Source organism: Ptychodera flava, chromosome 13, assembly GCF_041260155.1.
Source record: "Ptychodera flava strain L36383 chromosome 13, AS_Pfla_20210202, whole genome shotgun sequence".
NCBI lineage: Eukaryota > Metazoa > Hemichordata > Enteropneusta > Ptychoderidae > Ptychodera > Ptychodera flava.
The window spans coordinates 33,958,694-33,977,029 of record NC_091940.1 but is presented as its reverse complement, the minus strand read 5'-3'; the positions used below and the strand labels follow the sequence as shown (position 1 = coordinate 33,977,029).

At 37.5% G+C, this 18,336-nt stretch overlaps 2 protein-coding genes and 1 long non-coding RNA gene across 3 annotated transcripts in view; 2 read left to right on the top strand and 1 right to left on the bottom strand.

The window, feature by feature from the left end:
- The window catches only part of LOC139148235 (acid-sensing ion channel 1A-like), a 54,177-nt gene extending 36,562 nt beyond the window's left edge, over positions 1 to 17,615 (bottom strand). The window contains exon 1 of the mRNA XM_070719548.1: positions 17,539 to 17,615. The gene's annotated coding sequence lies outside the window, so the exon portion shown is untranslated. The remainder of the gene's footprint in view (positions 1 to 17,538) is intronic.
- LOC139148763 (uncharacterized) lies at positions 2,686 to 3,703 on the top strand. Its single transcript, XR_011556001.1, has 3 exons — positions 2,686 to 2,884; positions 3,123 to 3,244; positions 3,531 to 3,703. It is a non-coding gene; the product is annotated as an uncharacterized lncRNA (long non-coding RNA).
- LOC139148583 (uncharacterized) lies at positions 9,504 to 12,377 on the top strand. Its single transcript, XM_070720068.1, has 4 exons — positions 9,504 to 9,630; positions 9,801 to 10,331; positions 10,730 to 10,854; positions 12,256 to 12,377. Exons 1-4 carry the CDS (start codon positions 9,536 to 9,538, stop codon positions 12,375 to 12,377), a joined length of 873 nt encoding a protein of 290 aa, XP_070576169.1. The 5' UTR covers positions 9,504 to 9,535.
- Positions 17,616 to 18,336: the final 721 nt, after the last annotated feature.

The following is an 18,336-nucleotide window of genomic DNA, read 5'->3' as shown; positions in this document are numbered from 1 at the left end:
CGTTTAATGGTTGACACGAGTAGATTCAATGTAAACGGTTCGTCAATTCTACAGATGGACAACTTTGGCTACGAACACAGCGAAAGACGGCCACAGGATGTGCCTACCAATAGAAATACAAAGCAAGATGAACAACAATCCAGAAATAACAACACGACATGGCCAGGAGTTTTGAAAACGTTCGCACAAGAAGCGGGCGTTTCTGGTGTGAAATACATCGGTGACGTCAACGCTTCACAGGGAAGAAGGTACGGTTAACTAATTTCAAAACTCGCTGCACAACTATTATTGTCGCTGTTTGATTATTTTGAGGTATTTTGATATTCACTTTTAAAAGCTCCTTTCTCAATTTAGGCGTTTGACGACGGTTGCCTGAATTTGCGAATTTGAGAACCGACAAATCTAAAAACGGACAAAGCAAAGGCTGTATGAAATATAACCATTGGTGGAAGTCAGGATTACCGTTGATTTTTAATAAAATGCTCTTTGATTATCCTTTCTTTAGGAGAATCTCTATCAAACTAATGCAAATGGAAATTTACACAATCACTTTTCCAGTTTGTTAGCAACGCTGCATTCACAATTTTTGCTGACAGATTAATTGCATATGAACCAAAAGCTAAACTCGTTATTGCATATCGTTATTTTGTGCCTGCATAAAATTTGTTACAATAAATGTATTGATGGTTTGACACCTGTCAATTTTGTAACCATAGTCACGACAAATATCCTGAATGTAACCTTTTTATATTAGACAGAATTGACTTGATTGAGGTTGCTTTGTATTTTGTCAGTCAATATCGATTTGAGAAGTGACTGACTTTATGATCTTTAAGTCTAATTTCATGTATATGTTGTAGAATTGTGTAGAATTCTCGCTTACCTGATTCTTTATGTTGAATACTGTAAATGTGCAAGTGATATACCTTGACCTTTGCAGTATTAGTTATGTATCTGCTTCTCCTGTTTTTAGAACTTGCCCGACAATTACTTGTTGCTTTGCTTTACTGAACGGTATGGAAATCAAGCGTATAGATTGAGCCGAATGATCTGGCACAAGAAACAATTTATTTCAACCCTTAAATCAACCAGTCGTGAGCATGTAAACGATTTTTTTGAGAAATTTTACAGAATTACTACACTTTTAGCAATGCTTAAATGGTCAAATGCCAAGACTGATGCTTTACTGAAGACTGAAGTTGAATTACATGTAATTGACGTTATTGTCCTTCAGACGAAATGTTCACTGACACTGGGAAGTTATTTGAATATTGAATTTTCAATATCAGATTCCATGTTTTAAAAATGCATCGAATAAAAGTAATAAAAACCACTCTGTTTCTGAATCCCCTAAGATAGGTCAAAGGGTAAAACCAGTGGTATTACACGCTATCGTTCTGTAGTTGCGCTTAAATAACTAGTTATTTATATTTTGAAGTATCAATCATGATTATAAATATAAGATAGGTTTTTCTATTTTCAGGTTTCTCTGGTTACTAATAATTCTTCTCGCATTGTCTGGACTCCTCTATCAAGTTATCAGACTAATCGTGTCGTTTGCAGAAAGGCCAATTAACGTTAACATCAAGTTTGAAGAGCCTGACACCAGACCCGTATTTCCTGCTGTGACAATATGCAACAACAACATGTTCAAGTGAGTACGCACTCAAAGTTTGGCCATAGAGAAAGAAGTCGCCGTGAGATAAAATTCTGCTTCAATGGCTTAGCTTTTCAGTAAGAAAAAGACACTATACTTTACCTTGTAGATGGTAAAATTTTACTTTTTGCTCTACTTTGTAGTATTACTCTATGCTGTATTAAGAATACACGTAAAACTAAAATCAATATTTTATACGCGATTGATAAAATTTCCTTGAATTAAAAAGAACAATCTAGCGTGCTCTATTCTGTTGACCTGGATTTCGACTAGTAGTTTTCAAATCAGGGAAACTCATTGAAGAAGTGATTTGCCATCTATGGTTGGGCTATAAAACCTTCAATCGGCAAGGAGTAGCATTGACCATCTTGAAAATTAGGATGTGTTCAATGTCCGGCGTTAAGGAAATGGCTCCATGGACAAACAGTACTAATTTTGATGAAAACAAATTTAATCATTTCGATATTATTGACATCAGTGCTCACATAACTACCTTAGATTCAGAACATTTCACCAAGAAAACTCTATTGCAAAGTGCCTCTTGATTTTGAAGCAACAATCGTTCTATTTTAGTATTCTTACTCCAACGTTCATTCCGGTAACCTTAGTATTATGACAAGGGATTACTGAAAGCGTAGCATAATTCACAACGATACGAAAACCAGTCTGCACTAATTAACCGCATTCAAAAAGAAATATACCATTCTGTTTTTAACCACTAGCATACGTGAGAAACAGCATTAAAATACGAAAATACATAACTAACGGACAAGAGAGTGTAAGTCGAAGTAATAAAAATTCTCCTTTCATTGCCCTCTGATATTTAAAAAAATCCTAAAATCTAAAATAACTTCGTCAGACCTCATTTTGTATGTAGAAATGTGTCAGCAAAAGCACTGGCAATCGTCAGTCAAAGACGTGTGGTGACATATCTTTTTTAAATAATCAAAGTAATTCACCGCTACCTGCATTAGACATTGATTTCACAGACGATGCTTTCATCAAATTTATTTCAAATAGATACGACAATTTGGTAAGACTAGTAGGAGGGACTTCCATATTCTACACTATCTTCCCCTACATATACACGCTATTTTCAGTGGACGGGGAAAAGATTGCCGATTTTGAATCCTTGCTAATTCCAGAAGATTCGGATTACGGAAAAGAACAAAATCAGTTTTCATTCATTGATGAAAGTGCTCACTCCGTGGCAGATATGTTGAGAAGGTGATTGTGTTTTTTTATTTTTTGTTGAATTAACTATATTTATTAAACGAAAGTAATCGCTGTACATAAATGTGCTGTAATCATATACACATGTTTTACTGGAATTCCAAATGTGGCACAAGAACGCAGTTCATTTAATGTCGATTTAAAATTTCCTTTACAAAACTTCAAAAAGATCAAGTCTTTTGTCGAAAAGTTATCAATAAAGAAATTTTATTTTGCCCTTTGGATATGCTAGCTGTTCATTCGGAGGCGTACCATGCGGACCCGAGAATTTTACGAAAGTAATTACAAACTATGGAGTGTGTTACACTTTCAACTCCAACAAAGAGGACTATGTCAATAAAGTTCGAAACGCAGGTGAGTATAAAGTGACTACATTGAGACAAATCCATGAAAATGACCACCTTTTTTCTAATCACCAATGGTTTTTTTCCAAATGTGCTTATCTCTAGCTTCTCTATGGACTAGTTCAAAAGAGTCTAAGCAACATTGCCATACGTACCATTTTGATGACAATAAATCTTGTATTTTCGTTGATAAGAACAGTCTTCTCATGCACTAAAGACGAGTCGTCTAAATTATCTGGTGTTATGTGAAAGACAGGAGACACTAGTAAGAGGAATACTATGTTATTTTCTTTCAGGCCAGCGATACGGTTTACAACTTCTTTTATTTGTCAATGAGAGACAATATGTAGCTCCCCGCTCAAATGTAGGATTCCGTCTGATTGTTCACGGGCAGGACGAAATACCTAACGTCGCTAATTACGGCCTATCGCTTTCACCTGGGACTGCATCCACCATTGGGCTAAAATCTACGATGGTAATTGATACAATTACTCTTTCATAGTAAAGTTATCTAAATTTGAAAATTTATATGGTTTTTAATTCTTTTCTTTACTTTACTTAGCCTCTGTTGACCATGCCTCCGACGAATGAAAGCTTGTAAATCCATCAACAAGTCAGATATACGTGCTCGTTAGATTTGGTGTATCTTAAGTCGAAATTGTTCAAAACGATTTGTAGTTGACTTTTTCCAGAATCTAGGAAAAGTTCCCTTTCTTAATATTATTTAAGTAGATGGTAAGAATATTCATGTTTAGCATGACCTATACGCACGACTTTGATTCCTTCAAGGAGCATCTTTTTATTCATTGATCGATTTTACACTGAACCATTTCATGGCTAACGCCTTGATCGATCTTACAACTTGGCATAATGAAAGCACATTACTTTCACATTGGCCCGAATTTATTATTCAAAATATCCAGTCTTATTGCAAGTGAGCTTATAAATGTTAGCTGTGTATGACAGTGACAAATGATCCTTGATGTGGTCACAACTTCAATAATTTATCCAAATTTGCCATATATAGCGGGTCAAAAACAGACAAATATCAAATGACTTCTACCGTCTGCTTTGAAGGGTATACAATGCAAGGTGCGAGGTACATGAATATTCCCAATTGATAAAGAATCATTAGCATAAAATTTGATAACCGAAACAATGCTCATCAATTTTTAAACATTCCTTTGTTCATTAATGACAATGAATATACGGGCATGAAATTTTATCGTTTTAGAATTTTAGAGCCTGCAGTAAGTCTTGTTTGCGAGTGCTTACATACTGCAGCGTGGAAAAACACTGAACAGAGAGGCTCTGGCCTTGTTAGAATTATGTTTCTTTAGATATCACATATGTATCTACATTATTTCTCTGATTACTGACATTACTGACAGAGTAAATTATCAAAACGACACGTAAGCGAATTTTTACAAGTAAACCTTTCTTCATAAAAGATGATTAACAGCGGTTTCATAGTGGCAAACTGAACAATAATATATAATGACTGGCAGGCGCCTTCATACTGTGTTCATTATGTTTCCTGAACAAAAAGCAACTATTTCTACGGGATGATTGTTCCTTTTTGTGATAGAAACACGCTTGCAACTGCCACTACTAACTTGGGATAGGCAATAATTCATTAACGACACAACTGGCTGAAAGCTAAATGTCTATAGAATATTGTATTAAACATTCGATCGAAAACTAATTATTTACAATATAAGCTAAAGTAAACTACCCTGACCGAGTTACAGTTTAAAGTAGAAACACTCGCTAATTTTGTTTGTGTATATAAAACATGTTTGTACAGGTTTCGGTAATTACTATGAATAAATTCAGCGCGCTTTCTGCAAATTATTAATAAGCGTAATTATTTGAAGACAACTATAATGGTCGAAAATTATTCTAATCGTTGACCTGTCGCGACAAGAGTTGATCGCTAGACACGGCTGAAACGCAATGATTAAAATCTATAGCACAATTTTCGAAACGCCGAAATGATATTTTTTTGATGGATATGTTAAAAACTGCCGTCAAGTTTATTTTTTACGCCTAAAACTTCTCACATAATTATTGCAGGTCCGGCGTAAATTTTGTCAATGATGACGATGTTGACGATCGTCGTTGTAGACATCATCATCGACATCAGCGTCATTTAGTTTCTAAGTGAAACAGAAAATTACTAAGTTCATATACCACACATGAAAATAATAGCCATGTATGTTGCACTAATATTAGAAATGGTACGCATTTGTAAGTTTCTTTCTTTTCACAGAATTCAAATCTTGGTTCGCCTTACGGCAACTGCGTTGAAGATATCGAAAACAACCTGAAGTACTTCGACGGTGCATACTCTTTGTCGAAGTGTTGGATGGAGTGTGAGACTGACTATGCTGTTGAACATTGTGGATGCAGATATTTCTACATGCCAGGTAAACAGTTCCCTACATAGAATTTTCTTCACATACTTGTAAAAGAAAATGATTAACATTTTGTCATTCAACGCAACTATTCGCTCCACGTGAATTATGTAAGTTTGGTACGCGTAAATCTAATAATGGATATGTCTTGTATTGTTGTTGTCATTTCCTGTTCCTTTTAAGTTGATATGCAGCTTACTTATGGTGACTTCAGTTAGATTTGTTCAAATCGTGGTGAAATTTGAATATTTGAATAAAAATACAAATATGCCATTTTTGGTCAAAAATCTTTAAAAATCTTATTCTTCACAACTACAGGTTAGATGGCTTTGATACATAGCTCCATTGGGGATGACCTACTTCAGATTTGTCCAATTGTTCAAAAATATGCAAATTTGAATTTTTAAGGCACTATTTGTCATTTTTGATCAAAATTTTTTTTTCACCAAACCGCTTGTCTGACAGCTTTGATATTTAGTGTATAGGTTTATTGGATCAGCAAATTATTATATATTGAAATTACGATGAAATTTACGATTTTGTAGTTTAGGGGCAATTTTTGCCATTTTGGTCAAATAAAATGTGTATCTCAAAAAGTACTTGTCTGATAGCTTTGATATTTGGTATGCGGCTTCCTACAGATTAATTGAATGTGATATATCGAAATTATAATAAATCTGCAATTTTGTATTTTTTGGGCAATTTTGCCACTTTTGGTCAAAAAATTTGTTTCTAAAAATGTACTGGTCTTTTAGCTTAGATATTCAGTATACTTAGATATTATTCCCTTATATTTTCTACGTTCAGCGGAGGAAAATATGAGTGACGAAATGACCGTGTCACCACGAGTCGAAGACGAGTGGTGACGCGGTCATTACGTCACTCGTATTTTCCGAGCTGAACGAAGAAAAATATTAGGGAATAATATACTTATCACATGCACAAGCCAAGAATTCGTTATTTTTTGCAAAGTAAAAGAAACTTTCGGTTGCGATTCCGCGTTTAAACCTTTGAACTACTTTAGGAATAATATAAATACACCGTGCGCAAGTTGTCGATCATTTCCAGTCGTCCGTCGCGTGACCGAGGAACACGGTGTTCACGTTCGTTCCGTGTATGGAGCACATGCCAGACGATCTCTCAGTCTATACGTACTTTCCGCAAAGATATGTATACACTATTTCAAAGATAGCATAGGCTTAGAAATTTACCTCAGAAGAACATATGCTTTTTTCGGGAACAAAAATCGATTGAATCTCGACGGCGCGAATACTGTGAACATCGCGCCTGACCCTGGTTGCAATGCTTACCGAACCCACGGTAACGCGACCAGGTTCAAGTTCGTTGTTTCCGCAAATTATTCCCGTAATTCCTTCGGAATATACAGGCGGTACACTCTTGTGTTTACATTGTTATTATTGTCGTAGTCTGTGAAAATATCGATTTCATTATATGACTTTTGGAGGCCTGGACACCACACTTGACCCCATTGTTGCAGTTGAAACCGTAGGTCTACCGCATGAATGCTGAAAGTACACTGTGCGTCGATAGTTCAGGTATCGGCATGGTCTATACGAATACGAAGCCCCATGCATATTGGCGACAAAACTAAAGCACGAGGAATCAAAAATTTGCCCAATTGATGTATTTTGTCAGACTCTAGTAATCATAACTAATGTTTACGATATTTTCACGTCAGACACATTTTGTTCGTGGGAGAAATACCGGCCGCCATGTTGTTTGATTACATTGACGAGCACACCGAAGATCGACGCAAAAATGGTCCGACGCACCAAAATTGAGGACATAGACGCGGGTTGTAGTGACGTAGAACTACCAGCGAATAAATCCCGTATTTTTTGTTCGGAGACGACAAACTTGGCTTTTGCATGTGATAAAGGTTCCTACAGATATACTAAATGTGATATATATGATGAAATCTGCAATTTTGTATTTTGGGGACAATTTTTGCCATTTTTGTAAAAATAAATTGATTCTCAAAAAACTATTCATCATATAGCTTTGTTTAACATATTCTTGGGGATGATCTTAATGTGATATGTTCAAGTTATGAAGAAATCTTCAATAGTGTATTTTTGCAGCTGTCTTTGCCGTTTTTTGTCTAACCACTGAAATGAGCAATCAAAGATTTCCACCTTCTTCATCAACACATGTATCATACAAGCACAATTGAAAATTGATCCGCATGAATTTACAACCATTTTCAGTATTAGACAGCGAAGCCACTGCAGTGAACTGCAATAAAACTGCTCACACTAATTAGTTTCAGCTGTCGCCAGCTGGCAAAGTCGACAACATTGTATGTCCTATGCAGACAGTTTGTCTGGGGAAGTTGAAATAAGCAAGATTTGTACATGGACCTGTGTATGGTAATGTTACATTGTATCTTAATCTTTAACACACGGTACCAATCGTAAACTCTCATTTACAACCAGAGACAGAGCTAGTTGCCTTTTGACAAGCAGAATTATTGTCTGTATCAAGTAGCCTTGATCAATACTAAAATGGCCAAGGGTGTAACAGAAACTGCCCAGAACACACTACATGCCAATCTGCCAGCTTGCTACAGCTGAAACTAATTAGTGTAAGCAGTTTTATTGCAGTTCACTGCAGTAGCTTCTCTGTCTAATACTGAAAATGGTTGTAAATTCAGTTTGTAAAAGGAAACGTAGATGGACGTTAACAAACTGTATCACTTCGATGCTTAGTCAGGTTTGAAAGTCATCAACTATGTATACGACCGATATATATGGAGATAATAAGTGGATGATATCTGTCTCTTCGATACAGGAAATGCAACGTACTGTTCTCCGTACATGCTACAGAATTGCTACTTTAACAAAATGAGTAAGCATATGTATATCTTTACTTACAGATATCTGATCTTTGGATAATACCTTAGAGTATGTTATAGGAAACCATTGAAACATGTGAAGCTAAAAACGATTTATTCAAAGAAACTACGATTGTCCCGAAACAACGATTTTAATGACACCTTGCGTATGTTGTGAACAGCCCGGGCTAATTCGCAGGCCATACCATTAGTATATTTCACGTATAGTTATTGCAAGTCATGTCCGCTAGATCCCGTTTTGGTCAGGGCGGGGGTTCAACGGGGGTTAAAACTTAGTCTTTCAGTTTTATTTTGAATCTTTGTGTAACTCTCCAGAGACTATTATGATAATAAAGTTAAGTTTACGAGATTAAATTGAAATATCATGATTGAGAACATCACCTGTGCACCCCAATTCCCTGACAAGTTCACAATCACAACAGCAGGAGGTTTTGGCCAAACCATTATGATAAAAAGGGTGAATATTAATTTAGTTTGAAAGTGGTAAAAAACTTTCAATCATACCTTTAGGCTTTGACTGAAAAAAGATTCAAATTGTTGTTGTCTACAATATGAGACATCAAGTACATGTAAACTTTCACATATTATTGCGTGTCTATTACATGTATTGAATATTATTGGACTGCACTACTACCACGATTGGAACTAATTTTGGATAATCGGATGGTGAATTAATGTCAATTTAATCTGCGAATGTGAGCTCATCTGCTTTCCTCTTTAAGTTAAAAATTGTTTGTATGAGTAATTTGTAATATTGCCACATTCAGCTATAAGGCACCTAACAAATTTGAGAAATTTGAAAAAATATGAAGATCCTATTATCCCAAATTAGTTCCAATCGTGTATACGATGAACTAAACTGTTTAAAAAGGTTTCAATGTGTTGTGCCACTGGCTACATTTACACTTCCTAAGTTATAAACTATTTGCTTTCAGATGAGTTTGCTTTGAAGGCTGACCTATGCAAACACTGTGAAGAGCCGTGCGTGCAGACCAACTATGGGACTAAAATGTCTTACAGCAGCTACCCGTCTACGATTTACTCCGACCTCTTAGCTTACTCTGTAAGTTGGCCCTGCGATGAAGCTTTGGCATACTACTTGCTGTAAGTGGTACAGGAACTTTTCATCCATTCAAACGCGCTCTTTCATTTCACGTCATTGTTGAAAGTCAGCAAAGTTAGTTTTCTTCTTTTGGCCATCATCAATTGTCACGCCTGCTATATACATTGTAATCAGTTTTTAGCTAAAACATATATTACTATATTCATTACAGGGATCAATCGTCAGAGGAGCTATCGGCTATCTCTGAGAACATGAAAGAATTGATCATGAAGAGATACTATGCTATCGAGGCTAAAGGTCAAAATATCTCCGCTTTCATACCTGCAGCCGTTTTCCACTCAATTATGGTGAATGCTCTGAATTGGGTTTGTGTAGACGCATTCTATGACGTGCTTTTTGAAGTTCTTTTACACGCCTTGGCATCGCTCAACGGCAAGACGGCAGACGGTATGGACTCAGCAGTGTATAACGAAACAAAGGACATATTTATTGCAAAGTACACCAACGTCTCAGCGGACCCTTTGAGCGACTTGAATGCAACCATGTGGGGCATGTTTATCGCAGGCAATCTTACATCTGACGTCATTGAGTATCTGGTGGACAGCCTCTTCCGAGGATACTATATACCTCTAATTGAAGAAACGTTTGTTTACAGCTATTCTAAAACGACAGAAATGCGTAATAACAGAACGGCTAAATTGAGAGAAGGAGAAACCGGTGCAGTATGCAAAAACTACATGCAGTGCGTATTTTGTATTTTATTATTTTTCCCTTAAATTTCAGAACAAAGGCGATACTGTCCTGAGAATATTAAACTGCTTTTTAACCGAATATGCAGTCCTTTGTTGTCTTGTAGACAAAAGTTTAAAACACAGTACGGACTTAAATATAACAGAATACTAAAATTCAAAATTACATCAGCTGCTGCGAAACTATTTATGAATTTGTGTTAGCTTAATTTTTCCTTTCAAATGCGTGGCAAACATGTAATATTTTTTTCAGTTGAGAAATTTTAAATTAATTTGCTTTTAGTGAAAACTTTAATACCGTATATCGCATATCTGCTGACGTTTCCCTTTCAAATGAAGCAAGTTAATATTTTATTTCAATTAAAACAATCGACTTTTTTTTTCATTTTAGAGAAAACTTGTCTAAGGTAACCGTTTACTTCGAAGACTTGAAAGTGAATACGATTGCACAGCAGCCAGGATATCACTCATTCAACCTTATCTGTATGTATGCCTGTTATCATTTACTTAGTGACCGTGAATTATTTCAATTCGCATTATGAAAAAAACCCGAAACTATTTGCGTTGCACCTCAAACACCTTCATTTGAATGACCGTTTTGAAGTACGAAACCCCAACATCGAAGTGCATTATGACATGCACATTACGATATATTGTTGAAATAGGGCATTTGGAGTTTAAAGTACCATCTAATTTTCTGAACAACAAACATTTAAATAAATATGAACGATGACTGAGTACAACGCATAAAGGTCGCCATGGTTTCCATGGCGTTTACGGGCGAGTATACTTGTAGTTAGAGCGATATGAGCGCGATTACGTACGTGTTTTAATTGTTCACGGTGTGGTCAAATTAATTGATAGATAGAGTTAATCTTGAGGTATGATTGTCGTTTTAGAGTTCTTATGCCGACGAAGTGTACACGTAGCTACTCATGCCCGGGTGGGCACAACGTAGGAACGCGTGTATTTCTATGTGTACGTTTCACTTGTGGTGTTGTTTGTACCATGGAGGTAGGAAGAGACCTCCATGTTTGTACAATCGTGCGTTTGAAGTCCTTGTTTCACCTACAGCATTACATACAAGGTGACAGGCTTACTATTAATGTTCAGTATCATTGCACTGAGTTCTGCCCACGGTGAAAACCAAATTCGCCTACTAATTACTGCCCGTCGCTGGCCCGTCCTGGAGAATGTAGCCTATCTATAGCTACAGTAATCACATAAATCATTTATCAGTTTTGGTATATACTCCTAAATTGTAAGTTTGATCAAAATCGAGACCACATTCAAGGGCTATGCAGACTGTCAATGTACGCACACACAGTGACAAAAAGGCGGTAAACACCTACTCACCAAGCACATCGAATCGGCGGAAAGAAGCATAAAAAAGCTAGGTTCATCGCCAAAACAAACGCGCCAAGCGCTAACTAAAACCCATACCAAGCGAACATACATACCAAGGAAACAAAACACGTCGCGTGCCACAAGAATCACGATAAACCAGCTTGCAAACAATGGACAAATTTCGGGAAAATAACCCTTCGACCATAGACTTTAAAGTCTATGCTTCGACAAGGGTCGGTTTTTCGTTATCGTCAACACAAACGATTACGTACTCGAATGCGAAAGGCAATTACGCAACACTCAGTATTATACACAACAAGCCAGAACAAACAGTAAACAAAGTAAACGAACTATTAATCAATCATGGTTTCCATGGCGTTTACGGGCGAGTATAATTGTAGTTAGAGCGATATGAGCGCGATTACGTACGTGTTTTAATTGTTCACGGTGTAGTCAAATTAATTGATAGATAGAGTTAATCTTGAGGTATGATTGTCGTTTTAGAGTTCTTATGCCGACGAAGTGTACACGTAGCTATTCATACCGTATGCGGCAATGTTTTTTTTTCAGGTGACATCGGTGGATCTCTGGGGTTATTCTTCGGAGCGAGCATGGTAACATTCTTGGAAATCATCGATTTCTTCATAGTACAATTCTGGATGAAGAAACTCAACAAGATAGACAGCAAATGATTTCTTTTTGACAAGGTTTCCCGAAGTAACATTACATATGAAGCCTTGTAAATATTTCCTGCACCCGGATGATTACATATACCGCACAGAGAGCTATCGATTTCATAGGAGGGATACAATACGAATATTCTTGTCATTTCATATCCATTCATGTACGATTTAAGACTGCAGCGATTGTATGATATTACATGTACATTCGGTTATACAACAATCTGCACGGGATTTGACGATAGTTTCCTGTTTGTATCTTGTATCTGTTATCTGTTGTTGATGATTGAATAACTATACTATATGTAAAACAATACTTCACTTTTCAAACGTGGCGGGCGCTGTCTTACACTTTTCTGAGGACATCATCAACGATAGTTTCCTTCTAAATTCATAAATGTGACGCATAACACTGAGTGAAGCATGCGCAGTCCCCTTTCTCTCTCGCTCATATTCAAAACTAATCAAAACCTATTAGTTTTCAACATATTCAGCTTCTAACGAAAACAGAAGAAAATATCTTAGCTCTGGTTCAAACTTGAACTCTTAGGTTTCTGTTTGTGACTTCGGAATATATAGGGTTCTGTCCGATATAAGTGGGTTTTCAAGTGAATCCTATATTCCTGTGGCAAGTTTAGCGAGATATTCTATGATGAAAAGCGGCGTGTGCCAAATTTAGAATAGAGCATAGTGACCGAGGGAATGGAGTTTAAATGCTTCTGTAATTTAATGTTTCACACAGTTTGCCATTGACGGGTACGTAGGGAAAACCTTGATGCCACTCACGGCCTAATCATCTGATATGTGCAATCGTAGCCGGCAACCACACTTAGAGGAGCGGGAGATCCGCAATTTACTTTGCAACTTCGACCGGCCTTTGGAGCATGTAAGCTGTTACTAAGTTTAGACTGTAACTTCAAAGACAACAAGGCAGTATTGCTGAAGGCAATGAGTACTTGGGCCATGATAGAGTAATTTTGAGGACAATATATACTACTATTCAAATATGGTCTTGAATTTCCTCCTGTCAGTTAGGCATTTGATTAACTGGTTATTAAACGAAGCAATGGCATGACAACGGCAAAATATGTCTAGCAACTTTTGTGGAGTTTGAGGCAGGGGTTCTTTATTTATAGTGGAAATTGCTTAAACTCCTTAAATATTCAAATTACTGCAAATTTCTTTTGTTCTCGATGGTAGATGTCTAATATTTAGATGGGCATATTTAGATTTCTACCCTGTAGTTATCCTATATATACCAAAAATCGGACATCCAGCTCTATTGGCTTGCTCAGAATTAGATATGCGCATAATTAATGAGGTACAATATGTGGTGTCATAAGGTGTCCCATCATACCAAATATGAAGGATGTAGCACTTGTGGTTACTGAGTTGTGGACAAATATATATATTTGAGGTCAAAGGTCATTCAGGTCACGTCACATTTTGTCATAATAATAGTATAGCTAAGTTATTCCTATATACCAAAAATCAGACCTCTAGCTCTATTTGCTCGCTCAAAATTAGATATGCGCATAATTAATGAGGTACAATATGTGGTGTCACAAGGTGTCCCATCATACCAAATATGAAGGATGTAGCACTTGTGGTTACTGAGTGTGGACAAATATATATATTTGAGGTCAAAGGTCATTCAGGTCACGTCACATTTTGTCATAATAATTGTATTGCTAAATTATTCCTATATACCAAAAATCAGACCTCTAGCTCTATTTGCTCGCTCAAAATAAGATATGAGCATAATTAATGAGGTACAATATATGGTGTCATAAGGTGTCCTATCATACCAAATATGAAGGGTGTAGCACTTGTGGTTACTGAGTTGTGGACAAATATGTATATTTGAGGTCAAAGGTCATTGAGGTCACGTGACGTTTTGTCAAACAAATTATATTGTTAACTTATCCCTATATACCAAAAATCAGACCTCTAGCTCTATTGGCTCGCTCAAAATTAGATATGCGCATAATTAATGGAGTACAATATGTGGCGTCATAAGGTGTCCCATCATACCAAATATGAAAGGTTTAGCACTTGTGGTTACTGAGTTATGGACAATAATGTATATTTGAGGTCAAAGGTCACCAAGGTCACATGATATTTTGTCAAAATGTCTGAGATATTGCGTGAACTGATGGACTCACTGATGGACTCACGGACGGATATGACCCAATCTATAAGTCCCCTGGACTTTATCCGTGGGGACTAAAAACTGTGTCACTGCATCCTTTAGGCAATATGAATACGATGAGAAACTAAATTTTTATTTTTCTTGGCCTTATACATGGGAGTCTATGGAGAACTGCCTTATACATGGGAGTCTATGGAGGTGTAAACTAAAAAGTCCTCTAACACGGCCAAATTCGATCGCATTGTGAAACAAATCGACGTGCATCTGTATGGGGTTGGGTACTATTCTTGTGCTGCAAAGTTTGAAAGAAATTGACCAGGGCATGTCTGAGATATCTGCGTGAACGGACGGACGGACGGACTGACATGACCAAACCTATAACTCGCCCAGGACTTCGTCCGTGGGCACTAAAAACAACGCAACAGTTATTACAGCTACATCGGCGGTAGGTTCATATCCAGAGCCCCGTACGGTCTGCCGCCGTCGCTTGAAAACAATCTCATAAACCTGGCCATATGGGCAACTGTGTATGGGCAGCTGGATACTTGACTTCCCGGAGAAGGCGAGCTGTCACGTTCAAGCTCAGGATTATTTGTCGATCAAATTTCAGTAAATTTACCTTACCTAGATGAAATTTTGTATAGGCTGAAATTTCGCCGAAGTTTGACAAAATTGCATCGATTTTTCAGGTTCATATCCGACATTTTTGAGTTTTGAGTGCAGACAGAAATAAGTTTTGAGGCAACATACATGGCTGCGACCCCATGTTGACCCCTAGCCCTGCGTACGATGCTATGTGCTACAGCTAACACACAGCATCGTACGCAGGGCTAGCGACAGAGTTGCCGACATCGACGGTTATTTACGAGAACTGAATAAAAGACTGTCATTTTGGAAGCGATCGAGTAGCTGAGGTAGGCTGGGATACGACTTGGGCCCAAGAACGCTGAATTTCGGCAGTAATTTGGCTTTTTACGTCAAGTCCCAAAATGGATTTGAAGTCACCGACCCTACGTACGGGTCTTTGCAGGGCTGTGGTGAGCGGGGCGATTAGCTGTAGCGGAACACACAGCATCGTACGCAGGGCTAGTTGACCCCAAGTGAAAACGTGTTCGCGATCAAATCTTCCTATATTTTTTTCAGAATTTTCGACAAAATCATTGCTTTGTAAATCTTTTGTAAAATATAAAATACTAAAATAAAAATGCGATGTGCCATGTCTCCAGATTTCTAAAATATCGTTCGTTGACCGTTCGACGGAATACTCATTTCGCAAACTTGTGACGCAGTTGAAATTCAATACTGGCCGCCAAATAATCTTAATGAGACGAGATCATTCTAAACATCCTCCAAATTATCCAACCATTCGCGTTAGAGTTCAGCTCGCTTAGAGTATCATAACATTCTTCGGCCTTCGTTTAGATCGACCCTAATCTCTCCCATTTAGGAAATAAATACACAAGCTACCTTGACAAAACTTCGTGCACCATCAAGGACCAAACGCACTACAAATCTGTCTTGACATCATCATCTCCTTACATGGTAATCGGCATACCGTATTTTTTAGCAAGGGAGACACAGAATACGTCGGAGTATTCAGTTTCAAAACGTATTACATTGTGTGATGTTGTCAAAAAAGGTGATGTTACTGCAGTGGTATAAATTACAAAACACAAAAGTTCAAATCAGTTTATTTTGGACTGGCTTTACCCAACATTTCATATTGTTTCTTATGCCAGATTTGACCACGTGCTTACTGGAGACCCCTTTACATGCAAATTTGTGTCAAATGGTGTGTTCTCCTGGAAAAACAAACGTACGATTTCTATATGAAGGAGGCGAAATTTGCCCTCAAAACTCGAAACCACCCCTTTATGGGGTGTACCTAGCTATTTTGAACGAGCTTCTCGAATCTGCAGCTCTATTTCGAAATGATGGTCTGGTTTTCTCAGCTCAAGGATAAGTGTTCTCCATCGCTGTGGGCATTACTATTCTCAACTGGGGGTACAGTTTCCAGTCGTAATGTTTTTCATTGTGTCCGGGATATAAAACCTTTCCTTTTCACAATTTTACTTTAATTAACACTAGTCCACATCTTGTCAGCGATTAAACATGCTACAAGTTTAAATGTTAAATTCTGGTCTCGAGCCCTCTTGTTCGACCAAACTGAAATTACCCCTCCCACTTTGGCTCGTCCAGTGGGTGTAGCAAGGGTCGTGCCATCGCCTAGGAAACGGAGGGTGCATTAATTGTTGCATTTCGATGCACATTTTGATTATATTCAGAAGATTTTGTGGTAAAAACTCAGATAGAGAAGCATTAATATTCACATCTCACTTATTCAAGACTGGCTGAGAGCAGCACTTCCATTCAGTTAACATCATTACGCCATTTATTATGCCAAGAAAGATGAAGCCAAGACATTTTGCCCTCCCTGGTCTCAGCCAGAAATGGTTATACCTTACAGAGTTTTTTCCCACGGAATGAAAACAAATGTACTTGGGCTGAGGCCCAAGTACAATAACTGTGAGCTACATGGAATCAAACAGGCAAATCAGAGGGAGCACGTCATTACCGCTTTTCAATGAAAAGTCGAACCTAGGGTCAAGGACTTCTTTTACACGAAATAAATCACCTTTCTCTCCATGAGAAGGTATTATTTATTGAGTAACTCGCGTTTATCGAAATATATTGTTAGTCATTTTGGATTTCAGAGTATGAGAACCAAACTAATTATTATCGTGCTTTCTTTGACCTTTTAGGTCTGACATACTTAACGCTTTAGTTGTGCAACATCTTTTTCGTACTTAACTTCGAGGGTCCGAGAAATCTTGTCATATATTCACTTACAGGGGCATATATGGCCTTTCATGTATTTGCAAAACATCAACATCTTATGTTGGACCATACCGAAGAGGTAGGTAGCATATTGTGACAGCTGATATGGTAAAGCAGTCGAACGAGGTTGAGTGTAACACACTGGACTGTGAACGAAAATTACATAAATTAGATAATACTTACACTCAGGGAAGATCTGAATCCATTTGTAAACCCTAATGACAAAAACTTTCACTGGGCAAAATCTTGATACAGTTCAGTATATTCGAGCAATAAAGCACACCCAGCGACGGTATACCACGAGATTTTGACCAGTTCACGACATATATGCACGAGCGATAGCGAGTGCATATATGAAGTGAACTGGTCAAAATCGCCGGGTGTGATTTATTGCTATTATCACAACAGTATACTGAAATTTTGGCGTAGAACGTCATAAACGGATTTTTGCTCAAGCCGAGAGCTCACGCGTTTTGCAGCCGTGGTATATCGCCAATATACCACGATTCTTTTCACGTCTCGACCAATCAGATCGTAGTGTTTGCACCATCAATATACTGGTGTGATATAATTACGCATATTGACGTTTATGGAACACACTATTAGTTGTACACGTTACCTATATCTTTGTAAATGGAACATATAAATACATTGATATACGTAGAGTATATCTATGCAGAACAAGAGTATACGTAATGCAGTTTTTTCCTCACCGAGTGTACACTGTACTTGTGCATTTTATTAGTGTATTTACGTGTATACCTAACGTGTTTGACATATGTAGAGAGTCAGTATATGTGTGTATATTGCCGAATATTATAGAAATAACGGACGACGCGCTGACCATTAACGTTTATTTATGGGCAAGGGCGAGAGGAAAGCAAACATTTACGGGCGAGGCTTGCCGAACCCGTTAATTTGGCTTTCCTTGATCCCGCGCCCATAAATAAACGTTAATGGTCAGCACGGAGTCTGTTATTT

Excerpts from the sequence above, each read along its gene's own strand:
- LOC139148583 (XM_070720068.1), top strand. The coding sequence starts at position 9,536 with ATGTCTTACAGCAGCTACCCGTCTACGATTTACTCCGACCTCTTAGCT. Across the intron at positions 9,631-9,800 it reads GCTTTGGCATACTACTTGCT|GGATCAATCGTCAGAGGAGC; the intron begins GTAAGTGGTACA and ends TATTCATTACAG. Across the intron at positions 10,855-12,255 it reads TTATCATTTACTTAGTGACC|GTGACATCGGTGGATCTCTG; the intron begins GTGAATTATTTC and ends TTTTTTTTTCAG.